Source organism: Oxyura jamaicensis, chromosome 7 (genome assembly GCF_011077185.1).
Source record: "Oxyura jamaicensis isolate SHBP4307 breed ruddy duck chromosome 7, BPBGC_Ojam_1.0, whole genome shotgun sequence".
NCBI classification, from domain to species: domain Eukaryota; kingdom Metazoa; phylum Chordata; class Aves; order Anseriformes; family Anatidae; genus Oxyura; species Oxyura jamaicensis.
In genome coordinates, this window is record NC_048899.1 from 27,388,484 (window position 1) to 27,410,734 (window position 22,251).

Consider the following 22,251-nt stretch of genomic DNA (forward strand, 5'->3'; position numbering starts at 1 on the left):
GGACTTGTCTCAGCTCATTTAACTAGGCTTGGCGTGTTTTCATGCGTGCTGCCCACAAACATTACCATGTGTAGTCCTGCTAGTACAACTGTCTGCAGGGAGTATCTCTGAATGCCACAGGGATGCAGGCTTGTTCTGAAAATGCTTGTACAGACAATAAACAACAAAAAAAGAAGTAATGAGACTGATCGTATTTAAGCATTAGCCAGGGCAGTGACAAAGTACTATGGGTGTCTTCCAGTTAATAACTAAGTGGTAAGAAGCATCGTGTTGGCAACTAACCTTTAAAGAGTGATGCAACTTGAAGTTTCATACTACGACAGTTTGTCAGTCACTGTGCTGTGAATAAGGTTAGGAAACCGCTCTAACTTTATTAAAATAATAATAATAATAATAACATTATATATGGCCATGTAAACCTTTCTCACTTTTTTTTTTTTTTTTTTTTTTCATGTATGGAAGATATAGTGTCATGGCCTTTGAATCAGTCTCTGCTTCACACCAATAGACATTAACTTTTGAAATGCCTTTGTGAAAAGTAAATTACTGTTGAGAAACAGGGAGAGAGGCTATTTAGGCTGTTTGATGTGAGTACATAAAAAGTCACTTGGATTTATGAGGAATTATTGCTCTGGAATTCAAGGGGACAGGAGTTAATCTCATGAACTAGGTGACGGTTCACATTGCTTGAGGTATTATCCTTAAGTTCTGGAACAACGTTATCACAATTTTGGCATGAATTCAGTAGATCACACAGAGATGTGTGTTCACAGTATATCAGATAGTTTTCCCTTTGTCATTCTGGTTAGAAGTGTCTATAGTTAGAATAATTTACTGGGATTTTAATTCCCTTTACAATTAGTAGGAATGTTTGAGCCCACCAGCTTTTATTCAGAGCCCACTGAAGCTAATGGAAGGGGAAAAAATCCCTTTGACCTCATTTGGCATTGGCTCAAGCCATTTGTGTCTGAAGCTGATGGCTTCATCAAAATCCACTTAACCTTCTAGGGATGAGTGTGTGACAGGGATTGCTCAGGTCATTCTGGAGCTTCATGGGCTTGCTGGAAGGGGTCGATCACTGCACAGTTATTCTCTTGCTCACCAACCTAGGTGAAAGGAGTAATTGGAAAAGTAACAAAATCTTGTGTGATATTTTGTACTGCCCCTAATAATATGTGATCTGATTTCAAAGTCTTCTGGGCAACATAGACTCATTTTTAACTATATGAATCCTAACAGAAAAACATACCTTAGAATTAACCTTCTGACACACTTCTTTTCTTTTCACAGTTTTGAAAGTCCACAAGGTGAGAAAACAAACATCTTCCCTGTAGTTATTCAGAAGTATTCCTGAATCTTTGCCTATCTGAGCCATTCTGTTCCTCCCCCCATTCCCCTCATTACTGGTTCACAGTTGTTTTTTTTTTGTTGTTGTTGTTTTTCTCTCACAAGAAAACCAGAAGACAAATAGGACGAACACACAGATACAGAGAAACTGATCTGCCCTCCTTAACCCTTCTCAAAAGACGGGTGACATAATATCTTTAGCCTAATGCATTATAATATATATATATAAAAAATATCTGAGACAGCATATTAGAAACTTCTCTACTGGAGAATTAATTTTTCTCAAGCCCTCCTGCTCCATTCATTTTTTCTTTAAGTTCAACTTTGCACCCCACAGAAGGTGGCTTTTCATGGTGTTTCTCCAGGTTATATCCCACTAGAACACCGAAAGAGAGCTCTGTTATTCCTGAATGCAGTTTTTTATTGTAAGGTAGGACAAATGTAATGAATCTACAAAGTGGATCTTATTTTTCTGCCCCCAGAGGTTAGGGGAAAGTCTTAGAGGCACCAACAGAAGTCTGGGTTAGGGTTAAGGTCCTGGGCAATCTGCAGTAGGGGACCCTGCAGCAGGGGCCAGAGGTACTGGACTGGATGACTTCCAGAAGTGCTTTCCCACCTTAACTGCTCTGTGATTCTGAGTTTCAAGTGTGAATTTGTTCAATGGCAACAACAAAAGAAGAGCGGAATGCAAAGTCCTCCAGGGCAAAATCAAGAGGAAACCGATCTCTTGTGCTTTTTCATTGGGCTGCAGTACTGAGTTAAAATGACTCCAAAGGTGCTTGTTAGACTACTGGGCATCCCATTTCTTGGTCTAGAGGCTCTGGCCTGGATCTTTTGATAATATGTTCCTGGTCCATTTGATTAGTGCTAGTGATTAGCTACTTCCACTGTAGAAGATTTTGTTTACAAAGCAATGTGCAGGGGTTTGGTGCATGTGACACCATTAAATGTTAATATGTGTTTTTCAAACAAGACTCCTCAAGGCTAGAGGTAATTCTTTGATCTTTAAAAAGCTTGCCACATAGGGGAGTAAGCTTGAATGTATACTTATGTGTGTGAACACTTGCAGGTAATTAGATTTTAGTTTCAGGGCTGTAGGACTTTGCAGAAATGATTCAAATTTCAAAAGGTTCAAAATAAACATGAATTCTTTTTATCTCAAGGGATTTAGAGGGGTATAAAATAAACCTTTAATGGCTTGAGCCCTGCTTTATTAATTGCTTTGCTGAAGAGATAAAAACCTGTGGGAGTTTGTGTATTAAAATGGGATGTGAACCAGCAGAAATCTAAGCAAAATCTGAATTTGGTTTAAGAAGAGTAAGAAATACATAGCTTAGCGTTCCTCTGTGTTTAAAAGATTATTACCTTAGTATATAGTTTCTTTGTTTTTAAGGAAGTGTGCTTGGATTGAGCCATAATTATATGTAAAAGCATTTGAGCTAGTCATTCACTATCGAAGGAGTAGGATCTGTCTAAACAAAATGACAAGCAATTAGGGAGCCTGGGGGAGATGTCTATTTGTCATATCTGAAAATAAACTTATCAAATTATTACTCAAATTGTTCCAAGTCTGACAGCTGTATCTACAAAGGCTCCTTACAATAACTTTGCAAAAATGATTCTATTTTGTATACTGTTTTTGACGGAGGACAGTGGAACAGAGTTCTGTCAGTTTTTCTGATTGTTTTTTTTTTTTGTCGGGATTTTTTTTTCAGTTTCCATGTACAAAGTTAATCACAAGGAGGACTATTGATAGAAGGTGAACCTTTTTTCTTGCTGTATGAAAATGGTCTGTTTAGACAAAAAAATAAAAAATAAAAGAAGACTTATTACCTGACTGCTAGAGTTCTGCTGGTTTTGAACTGATATGTTAATAATTTAAGTTGAAATTGCTATCTTGTTGAATTTCCTATTTCTGGTTTTTGACTTGCTTCTATATTCATTGTGCTTTTTAAAATAAAGAATACCTGGTTTTATTTAATTCTATATGAAGGAAATACTGCATTGCAATGCTTTGCATATTTTACCTCTTACCTCTATTATTTGCGTCTGTGAACTTGTTACAGAACAAAGAAATTTTGCAAAACCCGAATGTGAATAATCTTGCTATGTTCATGTTATATTCATCTTTCCTTGTCTACGATACTATGCTTGTAGAGGTTACAAGTTTTCTCTCCCATCCTCCAGTCCTCCTGTATTCTGTGTTAAGTCCAGGAGAGCTATTGGTGATCTATCGCTTTGAAAATATATTTGACACAGGAAACACTGGACGGGGTCAAGTTATCAGCATAATTTATATGAAGTCTGTATCTTTGTTTGCATGCAAAACTTCTAGTTGATTTAGGAGCGGACTTGGAAGAGAGCCACTAATCAGGTGTGACAAGTGTGGCCTTGACAGTACCACTCTAGCTGGCTTCTAAGATTTCCACTAAAAAGAAAAATCTAATACTTTGAGACTGTCAAATGCATTCCTGAGTTCACACAGATTAGTCTGGATGCTGCATTCAACAGCTTCATCAATGTGGACTGGGGGAAGAGGATGCTGAATATGGAAACATGACACAGGCTGCCTAGGGAAGTAGTTGAGTCAGCATCCCTGAAGGTATTCAAAAGACATGTAGATGTGGTGCTTAGGGGCGTGGTTTAGTGGTAGACTTGACAGTGCTAGACTAGTGGTTGGACTTGATGGTCTCAGAGGTCTTTTCCAACCTAAATGATTTTGTGATTCTAAAGCACCTTCAGTATTGATCGAGGAGGATACTGTTTCTGTGTGCAAATGAAGTTCAGTCTTCAGTAGTCCCAGTGACTCCTGAGTGGCTCTGAGTTTTCTCCTGGAGTCCTCAGCTTGTCCTCTGAAGCTCTTTGCCATTGTTTCCTTACATGAGTGAGAAACATCACATCCTCCATGCCCCCTAGCAGCTCTGGTATTTGATGGTGGTGGAAAGATGATGCTGCCATCACCCTCATGGTGTGCCTCAGTCCATGAGGACTGCTTGTTAGGGACTTCTCTGTCCTTGTGTTTGCTAATGTTTTCTGGTATACTTGTTTAGCATCCATGGGTGGTGAAAGAAACTCAAATGTTGAGTACTAACTTATATGTAACAGAAAACTCAACGACAGAACTGCTGAGGTGAGTCTAAAATCATGAACCAGACCTGCAGTGAGCATAAGGCTGAGTTCTATGACCACTTATTGTCATGGATCTTGTTCAGAGCAAGGTATTGGAGCCGAGTGGAGCTTAAGGTTGTAAGCAAAGACCATAGCACATGGGTCTCAATACTGATCCCCAAAGTAATCATGAATTTTTAGAGACAAAAATTCAAACCTGCGTATAAACTCTTTTGTTTACTTGACAACATGTTCAATTTAATAGATCTCTGTTGCTTTTTTCCCCTCCAATGGCACTGAAAATGCCACTTTGATGGAGAGAATATGCTGCCCTTAGAAATGTCTGGCAGAAAATTTTCATCTTTAAACTGACATCAAAGCGGCATTCACCTTGACTAAGAATGGGAATTTTTAACATTTTTTTTCAATCCAGCTCCTTATCTAAGCCATTAACTTGCACAGAAGTCTTAAAAATGGGTATTTTGGGGCTAAATAAGGTGCTTTTGTTGGAGGTTATTGAGACATGAAATGATTACTTATCATCCCTTGAAATGACATTACATTTAAATGCCGTGGTACATGGGCACTTACTACTACCTTCATCTCTGTTAATCCTTGCTCACAGACTGCAAATTGAACATTCTCTCAGCCTTATGGGATGTACGGAAATTCTCAGAGTTATAATTGCTTTTCAGTACGCCATCTTGCATGTTACACAATTTGAAGAGGTTTTCTTCAGAACAGAAAATGTTCAGTGAACCCCATGCTCTGTATGTTTTCCCCCTCTTTAATCAATTTTATCCATGAGTTCATCAAAGATTCAAAGGAAAAGTAAAAATTGAACTCACTTGACCATGATTAATTCGAAAATTCAAGGGACAACCTCTAGGTTACTGATGGCTTTTAAATTGCTATGCATTGTTACCTGGGTATGCCTCTGAAACTCATCAGCATTCTGTGCCTTTGTTGTTGCTTCTGTTGTTTGCTTAGAGATAGAGGCTGTAAATTTAGATCTGTGCAAAATAACCTTATCAGACAAAGGTATGGAATTATTTGAAAGTCTTTGCCTGAGTGAATGAACCCTTCTCCATAGAGGTCCGTAGGAAAACCAGAACAGAAAAATCTCACTTAAGAAAGCTGAGACCTGATAAAGTTTCTCATGTGATGGAGGGTACCCAAATTCATTGCCCTTCTGAACTGGTGTTTGGGTTAGAAAGAGGGAGAATGTGAATGGGACATCACGCTGATGCAGATACTCATGGATCTTGCTCCAAGGTGTGGGGGGACTGCACTGCATGGAAACTGGGAATATGGGAACCCTTGGGAACCAGTGTACTTTGCTTGGGAAGCGCAAGGAGATGAGATTAATGAATGGTAAACTCTGCCTTAAGTTCCCTTTACATTTATTCCATTCATCAGGGCCAAGAGTGAATCTGCAAAAGGAAACTCACCATGGTAATTGGATCCTGATTTTTGTTCTCTAAGGTACCCCTCGTAGTGTACCTCTGCAAAGGCTCTATGAGGTAAGGGGAGCCTCACTTAAGGGCCCATGCTTATGTGTCTCTGATGACAGGTGTGATGTTGGATAAGCAGTTGGTGTTGAGATGCTCCACTGAAGTTTGCAGCAGTGCTGCTGCATGAATGGTCAATGTGAAGGTCACTAAGTGTGTGAGGAATAGTATAAATGCTAATCTGCATGAAAGATTCAGACAGTCTGGAGAAATAGAACTATATTTCTGTCTCTGGGTTGGATATCAGGTGGTGAAAGGTGCCATGGTTCTTAGATTACTGAAAGTCTTTCCAAATTGGGCTAGGAAATGGTTCTCCCCCCTTCCCCCCAGTCCACTCCTGTCACCCCCTGGAAATAAAGCACTTGCATTTCCTGAATTGGTTTTCACGTTCCTCTCAGCATGCCAACTTATTTGCTGCTGTAGCTCTACAGAAAGCCTTTTTTGCTCTCCTGCCCCCCACCCCTAAATTTTATTCTCATTGAAACAGGTATTTACACTCCTATTTAAATAATTGTATTTAGATAACTTGGATAAAACTGCTCACCAATGAATTCCTGAGCAATCTTAACGCTGAGCTACATCAGCAGAAAATCTGCCTTACCCCCTCTGCATTTTAATTTTAGGTTGTGTGTGTGCCTATACTAAACTCAGTTCAGCTGCCTCTGATCTTTCTTGTATTTTTCCTCTAGTAATGAGGCTGGCAGCTTGCTGTTGAGTGCAGGTGCATTAACATTTCTGTTCGGCAAATACAGCGTTTTAATTGTACATATTATGGTATTTAAAAAAAAAAATTTTTTTTTGTTTTTGTTTTTGGTATCCATATTTGAATTGATGGAGTCCTGAACTCTGTTTTCAGTTGACCTGATGCTTTCGAAGGTTGTATAGATGCTTTATAAGTGTAAACTTCTTATTTCTACGTGTTTTGTCAAAACTTCTGAGACTAAAAGACAGTGTTGATTTCTGAAATGCAGTGGCTATTTCATTAAAATGCACAACTAATGAGTCTTATGTAGCCTAGGCTAAAAGGGATGTTTGTGATTCTGTATGGCTATGACAAAGGTCTCTGTGTTCTTGGATTCTATTTTCTGTAATGTAGGAAATACTGCCCTGTGTTGAAAAAATTCATCTGTTTTCCTGTAGAGGAATGCAACCTCTGGATGTATCACTTCAGTCCTTGGCTGGGCCGCTTACGGTGTCTGTCCACTAAAGCGTGTCACATGTTAAAAGGATAGACTTCAGGTACAAAGCCTGTTCCATCTGCTGGATCAGCTTTGTAACTTTCTGATCCCAGATCAAAGACAGAGCACTCTTAATTAACAGCATTTCACAAATGCTAATGAAAAAGGCAAATAGGCTGAAGAAGAATTATATTCTGTGAGTAAAAAGTAGTAAGAACCCCTGGCAACAGCTGTTACACCTGCTGAGAGTAAATCACAGCTTTGGGCAATGATATGCTTTTGCAGGTTTGTTCATTGCAATATGAGTGTTCACAAGTGAGTCACAGCATCCTTTTTTATGCCTTTTTTTTTTTTTTTCTTTCTTTCTTTCTTTCCATATAGAAATAACAATGATTTTGGTAATTGAGGATCTGACAATCCTCATATTCAGCAGATTTCTCTGATGGATTTGATGTTTATTGGCACTAGTTGATTTTTTTCTGTTTTAAAGGAAAAAAGTCTGATCTAGTGAGGAGCATACAGTATAGAATTAAGTGAATAGTACCTTCATTCTGCAGATGCAGACTTTGTATATCACCTGAACTGCATGGACTATGACAGAGCTGGAATCTTAGAACATCCGTTGCTGAAACATAAGATCATTTTATTTGTAATTTTTGATGGTAACTGTTTTGTCAGATGTTTTTGACTCTCTCCAAATAAAGCATTGCTTCTGTATTTCTTCTGTTCACTGGAGTTGCATTGATGATTCTTTGAAATTTTCAATTTGGCTTGGTAAGCCCAAGTGTCATGATTGCCTTGTTCCTCAATTCCTACTTCATTATGTGAGTGGGAGTTGGAGTGCAGACATGCTCATTTCAGTGTAAATAAATACATAAGAGCAACTATTTAATCAGAGTTTTTTGAGAGAACTTTGCATTATTCAAAACCAAACTTGACCACTTTTTGTAAGACTGAAAAATGGATCATAAAAGGATGCTCTATAAATACTCTGAATAATACTTTTATGTCAAGCTTTACAGACATATTAAAGAACACTTATGTAATTTACAGTCATTTGGGAAGAGTTCATGATTATCTAAACTATTGTTGTTTACTTGCACTATAGCAAGGCAAGAAAAAGGAACACTGTGGTGTTGTTAAGTACTTTCTCTAGTGCCTTATATCTCAAAAAATATGCCATGCCTATCAGCTAACAGATGGAGTTCACAGCTGTGTGTGTGAGTATAGCCAGTCTCTAGGAAGGGGGAAAAAAAAAAAAAATAGCAAAAGGAAAGAATAAGGGGAAAAAATGGAATTTTCCTTTACAGAAAAATATTTTTCTATCTTCATCTTCCCCAGAATCACTTACTAAGATATCTATGGTATAGATATCTTAGATATCTATACCACTTACTAAGTGATATCTATAAGTAAGTGATATCTATATCACTTACTAAGATATCTAAAGCCTAGTAACATGAGGTAGGCCCAGTGAGATGGTTTGTGTAGGGACTCATGACATGGATATCATCTCTCATTCTCTCCAAATCTGTAGCTATGCTGTTTGTGCATCTACTATTTCTTTTGTGTGTCTGTGTGTTATTCCCCCTGCCTCTCCACCAGCAGTTTACAGAAGCTTCTACTCCTTCTATACACAGAGACCTGCTTGGATTGTAAAGATGGAAGGTTAATTTTTACAGTAATATCCAAATACTTATTTCTGATCTTTACAAAGAGCTGTAGCTAGAGAAGGAAGGAGAAAAATAGATGAAGTGTAAGACATCAGTTGTCACTTCTGAGCACTGTTGGAGGCATTGTACAAAATACATGTTTTATGTCTTTAAAACAAAGTATGCTACTAAATGGGTAATGCTAAGAAGAGTTTTATCTAGCCTATAAATACCAGTGACTCTTTTCAACGTCAAATCCCAGTACGGAGACAATTTACAGTTGCAATCAAAATGATGCACACAATTTAACTTCAGCACCATCTGTATCTCTGCTGGTATTTTAATAATGAATAAAATTATATCTTGGCAACAAAAGTCACACTTAAATAAAATACCTTTAAAATTCCAAGCAAAGCCTCCAAGAGGAAGCTACAAGGCCTCTTATTTACCCTGAAATCTCCTTCATGTTTACTATAAAATAAATATAGACATATTTAAATAGCAAGCTATGGACAAAAGGCCTGTATGATTTTGTGAAGCGCTTGTTAAACTACCTCCGAACCTTGGCGATTCTAGTACAGACAAGGTTTTGCACAGCTGGTGACAAGCACTCCTGCCCTTGCTGCAGGACTTGGACCTGGTTTGGCAGAGACCTCTGAGCCAAGTCTAATCCAGGAGCTCTTTGCTGTTGTGGCAGCCCCCATGTACTTGAGGAGAAACACCTACGGTAGGCAGTTACCTGCGCTTGAAAAGCTTTATTACCTTGGGATGATGCAGGAGGCATGTCACGTATCCTCTTCTGAATTCTTTCAGACTCAGTTGTGAGGTCTACCCATACCAGTTTGTGGGCTAAAATTCTCTCTTCTTTTCCTTCTTCTGCAATTCGTATATTTTGCAAAGAGCAACATTTTTTTTTCTCTGTAATAGCTTGTGTGCTTGTGTACCTTTCCTTCAGCTGCACTAGCACAATGCTAGCTCTGGCTGCTACTGTCTTGCACTATTTCTCACTATTTCATAATACTTGTGGTTGCTGCAACATAAACCACAGTCTTTCTTTGGCTTCTCAAGGACTTTCCGTTTACAGCAGTACCAGATCATTGGTGTAAGTATGGTACTTATCATACCAATAAGAGGTCCTGACTAGCATTATAAGATGTAGAAGTAATGCAGGCTTCACAGTTGAAGATTTTCTGCACATTTGTCTCAGGATACAGCATTACTAAAAGCAGTTCAAATCCGAACTATGGGAAATCCATGGAGCCAAGGACTGGTGATCTTTCCCTGATTGTGTCCTCTTCATCAAAGCTTTCATTAAGGAAATGTTAGTGACCTTTTTGGATGGCCTTCACAAGTGGAAATCGATGTGTTTTGTCCCGCTGACTCTTCAAGCAGACAAGGGAAATAGCAGCAGACTGAGGTTGTTAACCCATTCAAGTCATGGCTGGTAACAACCCTGTGTGTGTTCAGGGACTGATCCTCCTTAAAAGAGGGTGATAGAAACATCAGCATGATGCCCTAATCAGAAATCTAAATTCCAAGTAGTTTCTTCAAGCTTGAGATAACATTTAGCTGCAGCAAGTTATAAACTAGATCATGTCATACCTACCAACACTTACATAAAATGTACTGCAAGAATTAGTGAAGTTTCTGAAGTGCTGTCCAGTTTCTGTGCAGAACCAATTTTGATAAAACATTAGCTGCCTTTCAGAAGCTTGCTGCACTTCAGAAGCGTGTGAAGTCCTGTCTCTCCAGGATTTGGATATGTTTCTCTAAATTATTTTTTTTCATAATTGTCACAGGTGTCAAAGGCCTTCACAAAATGTAGAATTTAATCTCAAATGTTTGGGCAGAAGGACTGTTCTGAAGTTCACTGTTTTATGGATTATTAGGTAAAGTTAATACTATCTGGCATGTCTCACAGAAGCCCACAAGTTTTAGTGTCTAAATTCTAATTGGGTATGTTTAACATCTGAACTAAAGTTTATGTTTTTGTTTTTAAAAATGTTTTTGGACAAAATTATAATATATGGGGAAAAGGGGGAGAGAAGACTTCTGTGTTTTTACTTGGAGGGAAGTTAAAGCTGCAGGACAGGAATCAAGAACAATAAACCAAACAACTTCATAATAGGTAACTGAGTTTCTCTTTTTGTTGCTGTTAATTTATCATCATTTTTAAAAATCAAAAGTGAGTAAAAATCAGAAAAATGAAGTCAATGAATATAAATATTTTATTCCTTTCAGAAGCAAGATTGCTGAGGACAGTTCTAATGACATTGTGTGACATTGTAAATGCTATCCATAATTGCCTGTTTCTCAGAACTCAGCATAGTCGAGGTCAATGTACATTTCTCAAATGCAAGTCAACATCTGTATTGCTATGTGATTTGCATGAAGAACATGTCTTATAGGTACAATTAGATGCCCTTTATTTATTTATTTATTGGTAATTATCTGGTTGGCAAGGAATTGTAGGAAAAAAACAACTGGACAGTAAATTATTTTCTTTCTCCAGATGTTTTAAGTGATTCTGTAGTGTGGAATGATTTTTGTTAAAACCAATGTTTTCCATAGAAATATAATGTGATTAACTCAGAAAAAAGTTCTTATTTTTCTGACAAATTGCTAAAACTTCTACTTTGTAAAGTGGGGCCAGAAAGTAGAAACCTGGGAGCAACTAGAATGAAGGCTTGTTTCCCTCACAGCAAATGAGGGAGACAGTAACTCTTAAAATGTGTATGGTGGGAATCAGTATATATTGGCTTTGCTTTTGGTTTTGATATAGGTCCTCTCTGACCTTGTATAAGCACAAAATACTTCACCTGTCTTTTCTGCACCATCAACAAAGAAAACATTGTAATAGCTTTGTCATCTTGGGGTATGTGTTGTTTTGGCTTTTCATGGAAATAGTGTTGAAGAGTTGACACTCACTCTGTGTGCACATCCCACCTTTTGAAACCCATAGCCTATTTCATCTAAATTTTACAAAGAGATCTCACATCTGTTATTTCTTGTCTGATAAGGGATATGCCAGAGCTGCCCTGCATGTGACCTGGATTGTTGACTGATGCATTCTAAGCACTTTACTGTTTGAAATTTCATTTGGCACGTAAAAGCTGTGCCACGTCCTGAATTGTACGTCTGTATGTCTACAGCTGTTATGCGCAAGTTCTGATGTTGCGTGATTAGCTTTGAGGAAAGAGCAGAAGAGTGACCTTGCATCTTGTCAGAGTATCCACTCAAGAATCAGCTTCACTTGGAGGCTGTTCTTGCTTGCAATCTAAAGTCGATCAACTGTTATTCTCTTATCTGTAGAGAGTCAGTCTGTATTTGTTCTAGTGCTCTTTGAACTATCTTCAAATTGTTAATGCTTTTCCTATATCCTAAAGCCTTAAAATTATGTGTTTTATAGTTAGTTATGGACTTGGAGAAAAAATCTTCCCCATAGTGTCTTTTTCTAGAGGATTCCATTTGAGGATTCCAGAAGTTAGTGTGAAAATGTCATTGTAGCAGAGATCCAGGTGAGTATGTCTACGGACTGGAGCAACAGATAAAAGAAATGAAGGTAACACACTTGGTAGTTAAATGAGCTAATTGTCACTTCCTGTGCTGGATCCCACCGAGATCCTGGGGAACACCCTGAATATATTGCTCTGAAATGGTTTACACTTGCTGCAGTGCTGAGACAGCTGGTGTCCCATAGGTATCCAATGATACCTTTAGGTAATGGTGAGAACCCACAGAGACTGTTGCTGTGACTCTAGTCATGGACAACTGGTGGATCACAGGCTGATCTGTTGAGTTGTTGCAGTCCTTAGGCAATCACAGGGAAGTGAAGAGAGCCAGCAGTCTAGACATTATTTAAATTGAAATTTCTGCTCTATATTCAGCCTCTATTTTCAAGTGGTACTTCTTATGACAATGACTGAATATCTACAATTAGGGAAAACTAGCTCATATGTGATAGGTAATGCAATTTTAATATTTATGTGATGGCATTTTGAAATGTAAATATGGTTTATTTGGTGCTAGCCATAGTTTCATTGGTGTTGTTTCAAATTAGATTATCCTATTCAGCTGAAGTACTTCTCAGAGACATTTCAGTCTCTGAACTTGCATGGAGTATACAAGCAAATTCTTGCTGATTTAGCCTGTGAACTCCATGCGTGGTATCTTCCCAGAGCATAGTTGAGCTTAGAAGATGCTTGGTATTTTTAAATGCATAATATTGGTCATATCTCCTCTTAAAAGTTCTAAAAAAGACATTCATGATACTCAATTCTGCCTCAGATACCCAAGCACAGAAAAGTCTGGCAAAAGAAACTTTCTCAGAGGGTGACCAAGAGGAGACCAATACGGCTGTCACCTGGAGAAGACTCTCCTACTGTTGAACTCACGTAACTTTTTCTGGACAGTTACACAGCATCAAAACTGTTCCTTCTATCCCTCTTGAAAGCACCAAACTGATGTCATTAATGTAGACCTGCTGCTAGGACCTTGAACCTCCTTTGAAGAGGTTCCCAACCCCTTCACTGGGTTTTGTAGAATGCAGAAGACTGGGAGAGTATGGTGCCCTGATGTATTTGCCATTTGACATCTTTGTTTAAATCACTGTTTAGGTCACAAGTGACGCTGAATTTAACAAGCTTATTTTAATTTGCAGATTTTCAAGTCCAGATGGAATAATTATGGTCTGACCTCTTGTGTACCAAGGGGCACCACACTCCACACACATTTCTGCATTTCAGTCAGAAGTTCTCTTTGAGACTTAAAGGCTGTAAGTGATGAGGAATCTGCTCAGGACCTCAGTAATCTGTTTTGTTGGTTAATTATCCTCATGGTCAAAACACCAATGGCATACTTGTCCTTAATTTGTCTAATTCATGGATCTCGATAGACATTTTTGCTGATGGTAACCTAACAGATGGAAAGGATTTCATATTTGAGTTTCCTTTTTGAGGTCCATCAGTCAGTAACCTGTTATAAATTATATTGTTTACACTGATTTTGATGTAGAGCTGTTTTTAATTCAGATATGAGTACTAAATAAACACTTTTAGAACTAAACGTATATTCTCACTCTTCTCAATTACAGCGTTTTAATAAAATGGTATCAGGTTTGTTTAATTTGATGCTTTCTGGATAAATGTGCTAGCTAAAATCTCTTAGTGCTGCCATTCGTTAACTCCTCATGGGCTGAATTTCTCATCATCCCTTTCACTGTTTTGCATTAAATCCTTATCAGGCAACCTGGCTTATGTTTCCTTAGGCTACCTTCTCTGCCAATCTGTATGTAGTCCATTGTTCACATTCCTCTGTTTGGAGGCTTTCCAGTATTACAGGGCTTATTTAAATTCTGAACTGGTGATTCAAATGTTTTAATCTAGTTTCTGGGCCAATAATTAAGTCTGTATTTATAGTTTTCCACTTCTGCCATCCCCTCTTATTTGTTAATCCATCAGAATATTATTTTTGTACACATTTAGAAGACTAATATATCATCCTGCTTCTTTCAGAATATCAAATGGATTTATGTTTAATATTGTTTACACTCCATCATGATGATCATTTCTGCAATGTAATTATCAGCATAAAAATCCATAGTGGGAAATCTACTGCATTGAAGGGGTTCCTTCTTTGTTTTAAGCTTTTTGGACCATGTGCTGTATGTTTTTAGCATTCCTCACCAATAATTTGTACTTCCCAACCATTTATTTGGAGTTGCAGAGATCAGCTTATTCATTTTTCCCAGTGGCGTAATACTTGCTTTATTTCTAATTTTTTTTTCCCGAACAGCCTATTTTTTTTTTTCTTTTAATCTTCTCATAACTGTATATAAATGTAGAACTGAGCTAAATTTTTAAACAGTTTCCCACTATTGTTTACATAAAATTTCCATCTCTTTTTGCTCTATAATTCTTTTTATTCAAGGGAAATTCTCCACTTAAAAATTCAGTTATATATTTAAATGACAAACCAAACGTATTTTCATGTAAAGATAAATTTATGTCTGCTTCAGGAATTTCCAATAGCAGGTTAGCCCACATCTGAGTCTTTGTGCAGTTACCAAGGTAGACCTTGATTCTACTTCCATGAGTGGGGTGATGAAGGAGTGGTCCCTGCTGGAGGGGTGTCAGAGGCTGCCCATTCTTTCCATCGAGTGGAAGTCTGTTGATATAATGGAAGTTTCCCACCTTTTCCTCTCAGCCCAGGGAGGACAGGGATGCTGAAGGTAGCCGACAGTGATGCTTTCCTGTTGATCAGACAAGCAGTTAACTTCTTACAATATGGAGGATTTTGATTACAAAACTCTCTTGCTGTTTTGCAGAAAGACAAGTAATATCTTAGTTGTAATCTGGATCTTTATGGGAAAGGTATCATCCAATTTTGGATGAGTCTACATTTACTGTCAGAACTGGAAAGTCATTGCTGCTTTTATTCCTTGCTTTTTGCAATCCTGAAGTATTAACGCATCTCTTCCCCCACCCCTTGCAAATTACATATTTACTATGAGAGTGTGAGAGCCTACTGTGGTGTCTAAGATCTGGCTAACCTGCAGGACTTTTCCAGTAATTAGATCTGTGTTTCTTCCATGGGAGATTTAATTAAAAATGGGGTGGGTTTATTGTTTTCTTTAACTGTTATTCCTTATTGAAATCCTGCACTATAGTCTTCAATGTGTATGCAACAGTATTCTAAGTGAAAACTTACTTTGCCTAATTGCATTCTTCTTCAACTGTTATGAGCTCAAAAAATCATTTAGAGCATTAGTCTAGGCTACTTGAAGCTCTCCTCAGATGAGGATTTGAAAGAGGGGGAAAAGACTACTTATTTGACCTAACAAGCTAATTTGGAACATATTTTTACATGTTGCACAAGGCCAGGTGGCATATCCCTTATGTGTTGCTTACATACAGAAGTAAGAAGTTGTAACTCCTACATTTGGTACCTGCTCCATTGAGAAATGTTTTACTGAACACAACACCTGAGGTGTTATGTAAAGTCTGACAGAGCATTACTACATTTCTTCTAGTGACTTTTGCAACAGAAGGTTTTATCTTCTTTAAGGACAGGGTATATAATAAAATTTCATTGTCTGGAAGGAAGACATTTTCAAGTTTTTAGCTGTTAACAGCAGCTTCTATCTGGTTGCAGTCCCACCAGACTGTTGTTCTGGGAGGTAAATTTCAGAGTTCATGACATATCGATGACGACGATGACATACTTTGTTCTGAGGGATTTCATGCAAATTTCTTCTTCTCCAGTCTCTGTCTACTAAGTAGAAGCAAACACCACCTTGAGCTAGTAGAATTTTACATATTTTCTGCTCGTGTGATGACCTCTCTATGTATTTTTTTTTGCTTTATTTTAGATAATTGTGATGATGCGTTGGTATCTACCTTACCTTCATCAGCCTTTACCAGTTCCTCAGAGTTCTTCAGTACTCACAGTCCCAGCTTTGCAAAGCTCAACAGGCGAGATGGTAAGGTTTCAGTGGGAAATGCCTAAAATATTTTTAATCACAGTTATAAAGAATAACTTTTTATGCTGTTTGTATGCAGTGTGTTCAGAGCCAAGTAGAGTAGAGCTGTTAATTTATGCTTTTTGAGAGCTTTAGGAGCAATTCATTCCTTTTATTGTTGAAAAAATCTATTGAATTTGAAGCTCTCCTCTTGTAGAAACATCCTATAGGAAGTTCAGGTAGTTATTGTGCTTTTGAATAATTTTCCCCATAATTTTTAGAGCTTAAAGGTCATTAGACTCGAGACCCCATTCTAAAATGTAGTTGTTTATTAAAGGTAGTAGCAACTATATATACATGTTCTAGTGGAATTCAATGATTACACAACTTAACAGAAATAATAAAAGTAAATGAAAAAAAAATTGCAGACGTTTGCAACAAGAATTGCCCTGTTAATGTGTTGACACATGAAGTGAAACCATTAGGATCAAATTTTATATTAGGAAAAAAAATAGCAATATTTAGGATATCATTAGGTATTTTGTTATAAATCTGGGTTGATGTCTCTCATCTTATTCCAAAGTTAGAGACTCAAAAAGAGGGAAGTTTTGTGTTATGGCATTACGTATGATTTTCATTCTTAGAAACACTTAAAAGTATACTACTAGTTAAGAGACTTTAATTGAAATTTAAATGAGAATTTTCCTACTTAAACATTTTCTATGAATTGTCTGTGTAACATTACTATTTGAGAAACCTAATGATAAGGTACTAGTGATAAGGATTTGTGACGCCATTAGAGAAGTGTTAGATGGGAGTTATCTCAAACTACTGAACCAGCGTTCCTCAGCAAGTAAAAGGTGATGTGATAGCTTCTTGACATACAGAAAGTTGGAAACATTGAGCATGATATGAGTTTGCTTTGCCCTTGTCTTTAGGCACTAGCTGAGATAGTGGGAAAACGTACCTACATGATTTTGAAAATGGCTTAAATGACTAATTTTATCTATGGAAAAGAAGATTCAAAGTCAATACTATTACAAGTCCAGCTCTGGGTATACTGAATTTTCAAGTTATATTAATGATATCTAAAGTAAATTTACAGTGATAATAAGGGTAGAAAATGAAATAGGTCTTATTCAGGTGTGCTAAGGTTGTTCTACCATGTAGTGGGACTGTAATTTATTCTAGTCCTTTAGGTATGCATTGTCACATCAGTAAGGTCCTACCTGTCCTTTGGCACGAATCATGGGAAGAGGAAGACAGAGAAGGTTGACACTGAGCCCTAAGCAGGGAATTAGTTTCAGGTGTTTAAGCAACTTCTATTTCATGTTTTGAAATTTTAGGTGATAACTGAAGTTAAACATAACAGAAGGAGCTAAAATCTGAATTCTACATTGCTTAATTCTTTTGCTGCACAGACTCTTGTAGAAACATGCAGATAGATGTAGTACCAGCAGTATTCACATGGATACTTCATCTTGCTTTGGAGAAGGAAGTGGTGGTAGATGGTGGCTGAAAGAACTTTCTTTGACTTGTACTTGAATATGTACAACAGACATATTTGAAAGAAATATCTGCTAACAAAGACTGTACCATGAATTTCTAATAATGTTGGAATGTTTTGATGAGTTTGCTTAGTTTCATTTGTAATTGATAAAACATTGCAAGTAACTGCTTCAAGGAAGAAAGCCAGATATATTTGTTAATATAAATATGAAAGCAACAGGTGAAGATGAATTTATAAAATACAGTTCAGACCTACATCAACAGAAAATTTTAATTCATCAAGTTGATTCTGTAGCAGATAACTAAAAGGCTATTAAAAAAAAAAAAAAAAAAAAGACTTGCAGCAGAGGAATGTGCCATTTAGGAAACAAACAACAGCAAAAAACTAAGCAAAGCTTTACATGAACTGCTGAAAGTGCTCAGTTAAAGTGCTAATAAATCTGTACTGGTAACTATAAAGCAGTTAGTATAAATCAGATGAATATGTTTCTGGGGTGTGAAATATATTATCCATGAGAGGGATTAATCAACTTTTTTGTTTACAGTAAATAAATAATGAAAAAGAATAAGAAAATTGCTATAGTGTGACTGTGTCAACAGGGCTTTTTCGACTCCCTATTAGTTCTCAGCCTGAGTAGTCAGTATAGGTAATTATGTATGGGAATATAAAACATAATGTCAAAAGGAATTTGTTGTATGGCCAGGAAGTGTTTGATCTGGGCATTAAAGTAAAACTGTGCAGCAGGGATGCGCTTAGCATCAGCAGGAAGTCCAAGAGTTTGTAGCACAATATAAAGCCAGTTGAGCTGTTTGTAAGGCACTGTAGGATGGAAATGAACGTTTCCTCTTGCTTCGTATTAATAAGCTATAAATAAGTATGGGCATCTTGAGCAGTCCTATGGAACATCAAGGAGCATTGATTGCATAGCACTGGGCTTAAGTGCAGTTTTTGGAACAATTATGGCAAAATGTACAAATGATTTGAAAAAAGTATTTGATCATATTTCTTGCAGTCATTTGGGTCTCCAACTGAGAAACTGTATGATCTTCTTTCTCGTATTTCTAGCATTATGATTTGTTGCCATGGAGAATATGAGCAATATATGTTCCTGTGGCACTGTTTCTCCACTAGGACATTTTCTTCTCACCGTGTTGAAGCTCTACCTTGCAATGATCCACAGGCAATGTGAAACATGGTACCTGTGAGGAATGATCATGTAGCTTTTTTGCAACGAGCAGAAGGAATGGGAATCTGGCTGGCAGAATGGGGAAATGCTGTTGCCCCTCAGACATGATGTTGTGAGGTGCAAAACTTATTGACTTTGGTCACATTTTGTCTTTCGCCCTCTTTAGAGAGGGAATGTGGCATCTTCATACATCAGCACTTTCCAGGTTACCTAAAAAGAAAAAGTCCTGATCCAGTGGCTGTAATCTGTGCCACATTTTGTCTATTTTATGATTATACTGCAATATTAATAAAGGAATTATGATACTCCTCAATTTCCTTATACCCAACTGCAGAAAAAAACAGTTATACTAGTATTTGTTTGGATGTTTAGTAGCATTGTCTTTCGTAGCCATTGCTGTTGTTGCCTTCATGTTATACATTCTTGTTTTAGGCCTGCCCTGATGAACGTTCACTAGGGTGAACATCATCAGTAGGCTGAGGTGACAAGAGCCATAAAATGTTTGCTACACTGTGGACATTCCAAAAAAACAATGGGAAAGGGAAAGTGTAGATATTGGGGTGTTCCCTATTGCTCCCCTCCCAAGGGAATGTGTGTATTGCTGCTCTTGTGTAAAATCAGGGTCTGTAGCCTGTAATGTCTCTTGCTAGTCCGGCTTCCAGACTGCTGGACCAACGAAACCTGCAGAGATGATGCTAAGAGCAGGTGTCATTGCTGCATTATGCAGTGCTCACATCTAAAGAATGACATTTCCTATAGACAGATATGCTCATGTGAAGTGAAATGCAGTACAGAGATGCTGTTACAGTCTGTGATTTGAGAGCTTGAGCTCACTGCAGATCTCCTAAATTTCCATTCATTGTGTATCATTCTTTTGACTTGCTTCCAAAATATAAACCTGTTGTACCATGCTCAGACTAGAAAACAGAAATGCGTAATAATGCAAAAAACCTCTGTGAAAAGCGTATCACCTTACTGCCTCTCGTAGCAGTAGGAGGGAGAAAGTACAAAAAACATAGAGTAGATGGTTGTTATGATGTTTAACTTACTACTGGAAATTACCTGTGGTAATGAGCTTGGCTTAAGAACTTAGAAACTAAAACAGAGAAAGCAAAGATATAATTTCTTTTTTTTTTTTTTTTCTTTAAAGGAAAACTCACCTAATGACTGAGCTATTTTCCACCATCTAGTTGTTGCTGTTTGTTGTAGAAAGACTGATTAAAGAGACAGTGAAGGAAAGAGGAAAGTGCCCACATTTCTCTTAAGAGTCACTGCAAATGTCTAGAATAAGCTCTTGAGAGTGGTGAAGGGAGCAGCTTTGTGCCACAAACCTGCCAGAACTTTTCCACTGAATATCAATGCTCTGACAGTTCCTGGAAGAAGCAACAGAGCAGCAACTTTGTTTCCGAGTCTATTTCAGGTATTAGATGTTATAATACAAAAGAAGGTTTCCTTTGGCTCCCATGTACATCAGTCAGAATTCCTTATAGGATGAATATGCAACTTTTTATTGAACATCAATGTATAGTTTGAATCTTAAAAAAAAAAAGGGGGGGGGGGGGGGGATGGAGGGAGCAGTGTTAGGATTTTTGCCATGTGGGCTTCTCTAAGCTGTGTGTCTGGACAGAGTTAAGAAAGCAGTCAGATATGAGGTGAATGATGAAATTCCTAATATGCTAGTTAGGTCTTCCATAGTATGCTCATAGTCAAGAATGTAGTATTTAAGGCAGGTAAGACAACCATGAAGGCAACGAAGACTTCTGTTACAACTGAAAGAAGTAAAATAAAGTGTGGTGCTAGCAAGCAGTATACATTAGTTTGGTTGCAAACTGTTTTCCCTTGAACATTTTGGTAGAGAAGTGAAGATTGAGTCATCCAGTACATAGGGACTGGGGATGATACTCAGTTCTACCTGTGGAATAAACACACTTCTTTTTCAGGAATTGGGACTAAATCCTACTTTAATGAGCTGTAATAATGAAAATTGTAACATCTTTTCTTAGATAAAATAATTTAAGTTGTGAGATGGCAAATTCAATGTGGTCCAGGAAAATCAAGAAAAAATTTAAAGGGCAAGTTATTGAAATAGAGAATTTTGATATCAACCATTAATATGCTATTGAAGGAGCAGCTTTGAAACAGATTAGTTAATAAGATTAAAATATTAAGGTAAACCCAGGTATTTTTAACTGAAGTTTATTGATGCTTTTTCTTTAGAAATGTATATTTGGAACCATTCTTGTAGTTTACGTGCAGAATTGTTAATGCTTTATTCTCTAGTCAATATTTCCCCTTTCCCAATGGAATTCTGTTCAGTATAATTGGACAAAAAATGCTTTTGTAAGCTTTGCTAATAATGGTAAAACAAACAAGATGATAGGTTGCAGAGGCAACAACATCTTGAAAAATTGCTGCTTTGGTTACTTTGGAATAAATGACTTTTCTGTTCTTCATAGCTGCATTGTTCACTTATTTGTAAGGCTGGAGTGAATGCTGAATGTATACAGAGAATAAATGTGTGCAAGCAAAAGCAAGGTAAAAGAAAATAAGTGCAGACTATAATGATATAAGGGTATGCTAGAGAACATGAGATAATGTATTGCAATCTGAAAGGATACACCTTTTTAACTGTAAGCACACATTTACTGTTGGGAGTGAAGTGCTGTAATTCAAGCAGTGGTCGCAGTTCCACGTTTCATTGGCTTGACATTATCATGTTCCTGTTTAACCAGTAGAAGAGTGTGAGGGACAGTAGATCTGCTCAAGTACTTGTAAAGGACGAACATGAGTTACAAACTTACTGGCTTACGTCTAATCATAAAATCTCCATTCCTGAATGGAGAAGTGGATGATGGAATTTGATAACTTGTAACTCATTGTCCTTGTATTTTATCTTAAAAGAACAAACCACATCTTCACATGTTCACTTAACAAGCATCTTTTGTGAACAAGAGATCACTTTTCAGTGTGAAGTTAATTCATTTTAGTTGTTCAGTCTATTGGTCTGTAGCTTTACAATGTATTATCGAAGTGCATTTACAACTTTTAATTAAACCATTTTTTTTCAAACACTTAATACAGCAAAAATCAAGATAACTAACATTTTTTCTTATCTTTCAAAAATTATCCAAAAAGAAAATGTCAAAGCAAATTAAAACTTAGAAATCAGTATTCCCAAATTGGCTGGAGCATGTGAGGAGGGAACAGGTATGATATTTTTGTCAGTGAAATGTACCATCATCCTCACTAACACTTGTCCAGTTGATGTTGAATAGGTTTTCTAAAAACTCTTAAATTCAG

At 37.2% G+C, this 22,251-nt stretch overlaps 1 protein-coding gene across 4 annotated transcripts in view; it reads left to right on the forward strand.

Annotated features, from left to right (window-relative positions):
* CNTNAP5 (contactin associated protein family member 5) overlaps window positions 1–22,251 on the forward strand; it is a 287,334-nt gene that overhangs the window by 58,766 nt on the left and 206,317 nt on the right. For 3 of the 4 annotated variants that reach the window (XM_035332452.1, XM_035332454.1, XM_035332451.1), the window contains one exon: window positions 16,166–16,276. In XM_035332452.1, coding sequence (XP_035188343.1) covers window positions 16,166–16,276 — 111 coding nt within the window. Of the gene's footprint in view, window positions 1–12,699; window positions 12,761–16,165; window positions 16,277–22,251 lie in introns of those variants that run through there. The other variant, XM_035332453.1, reaches the window with a different exon arrangement.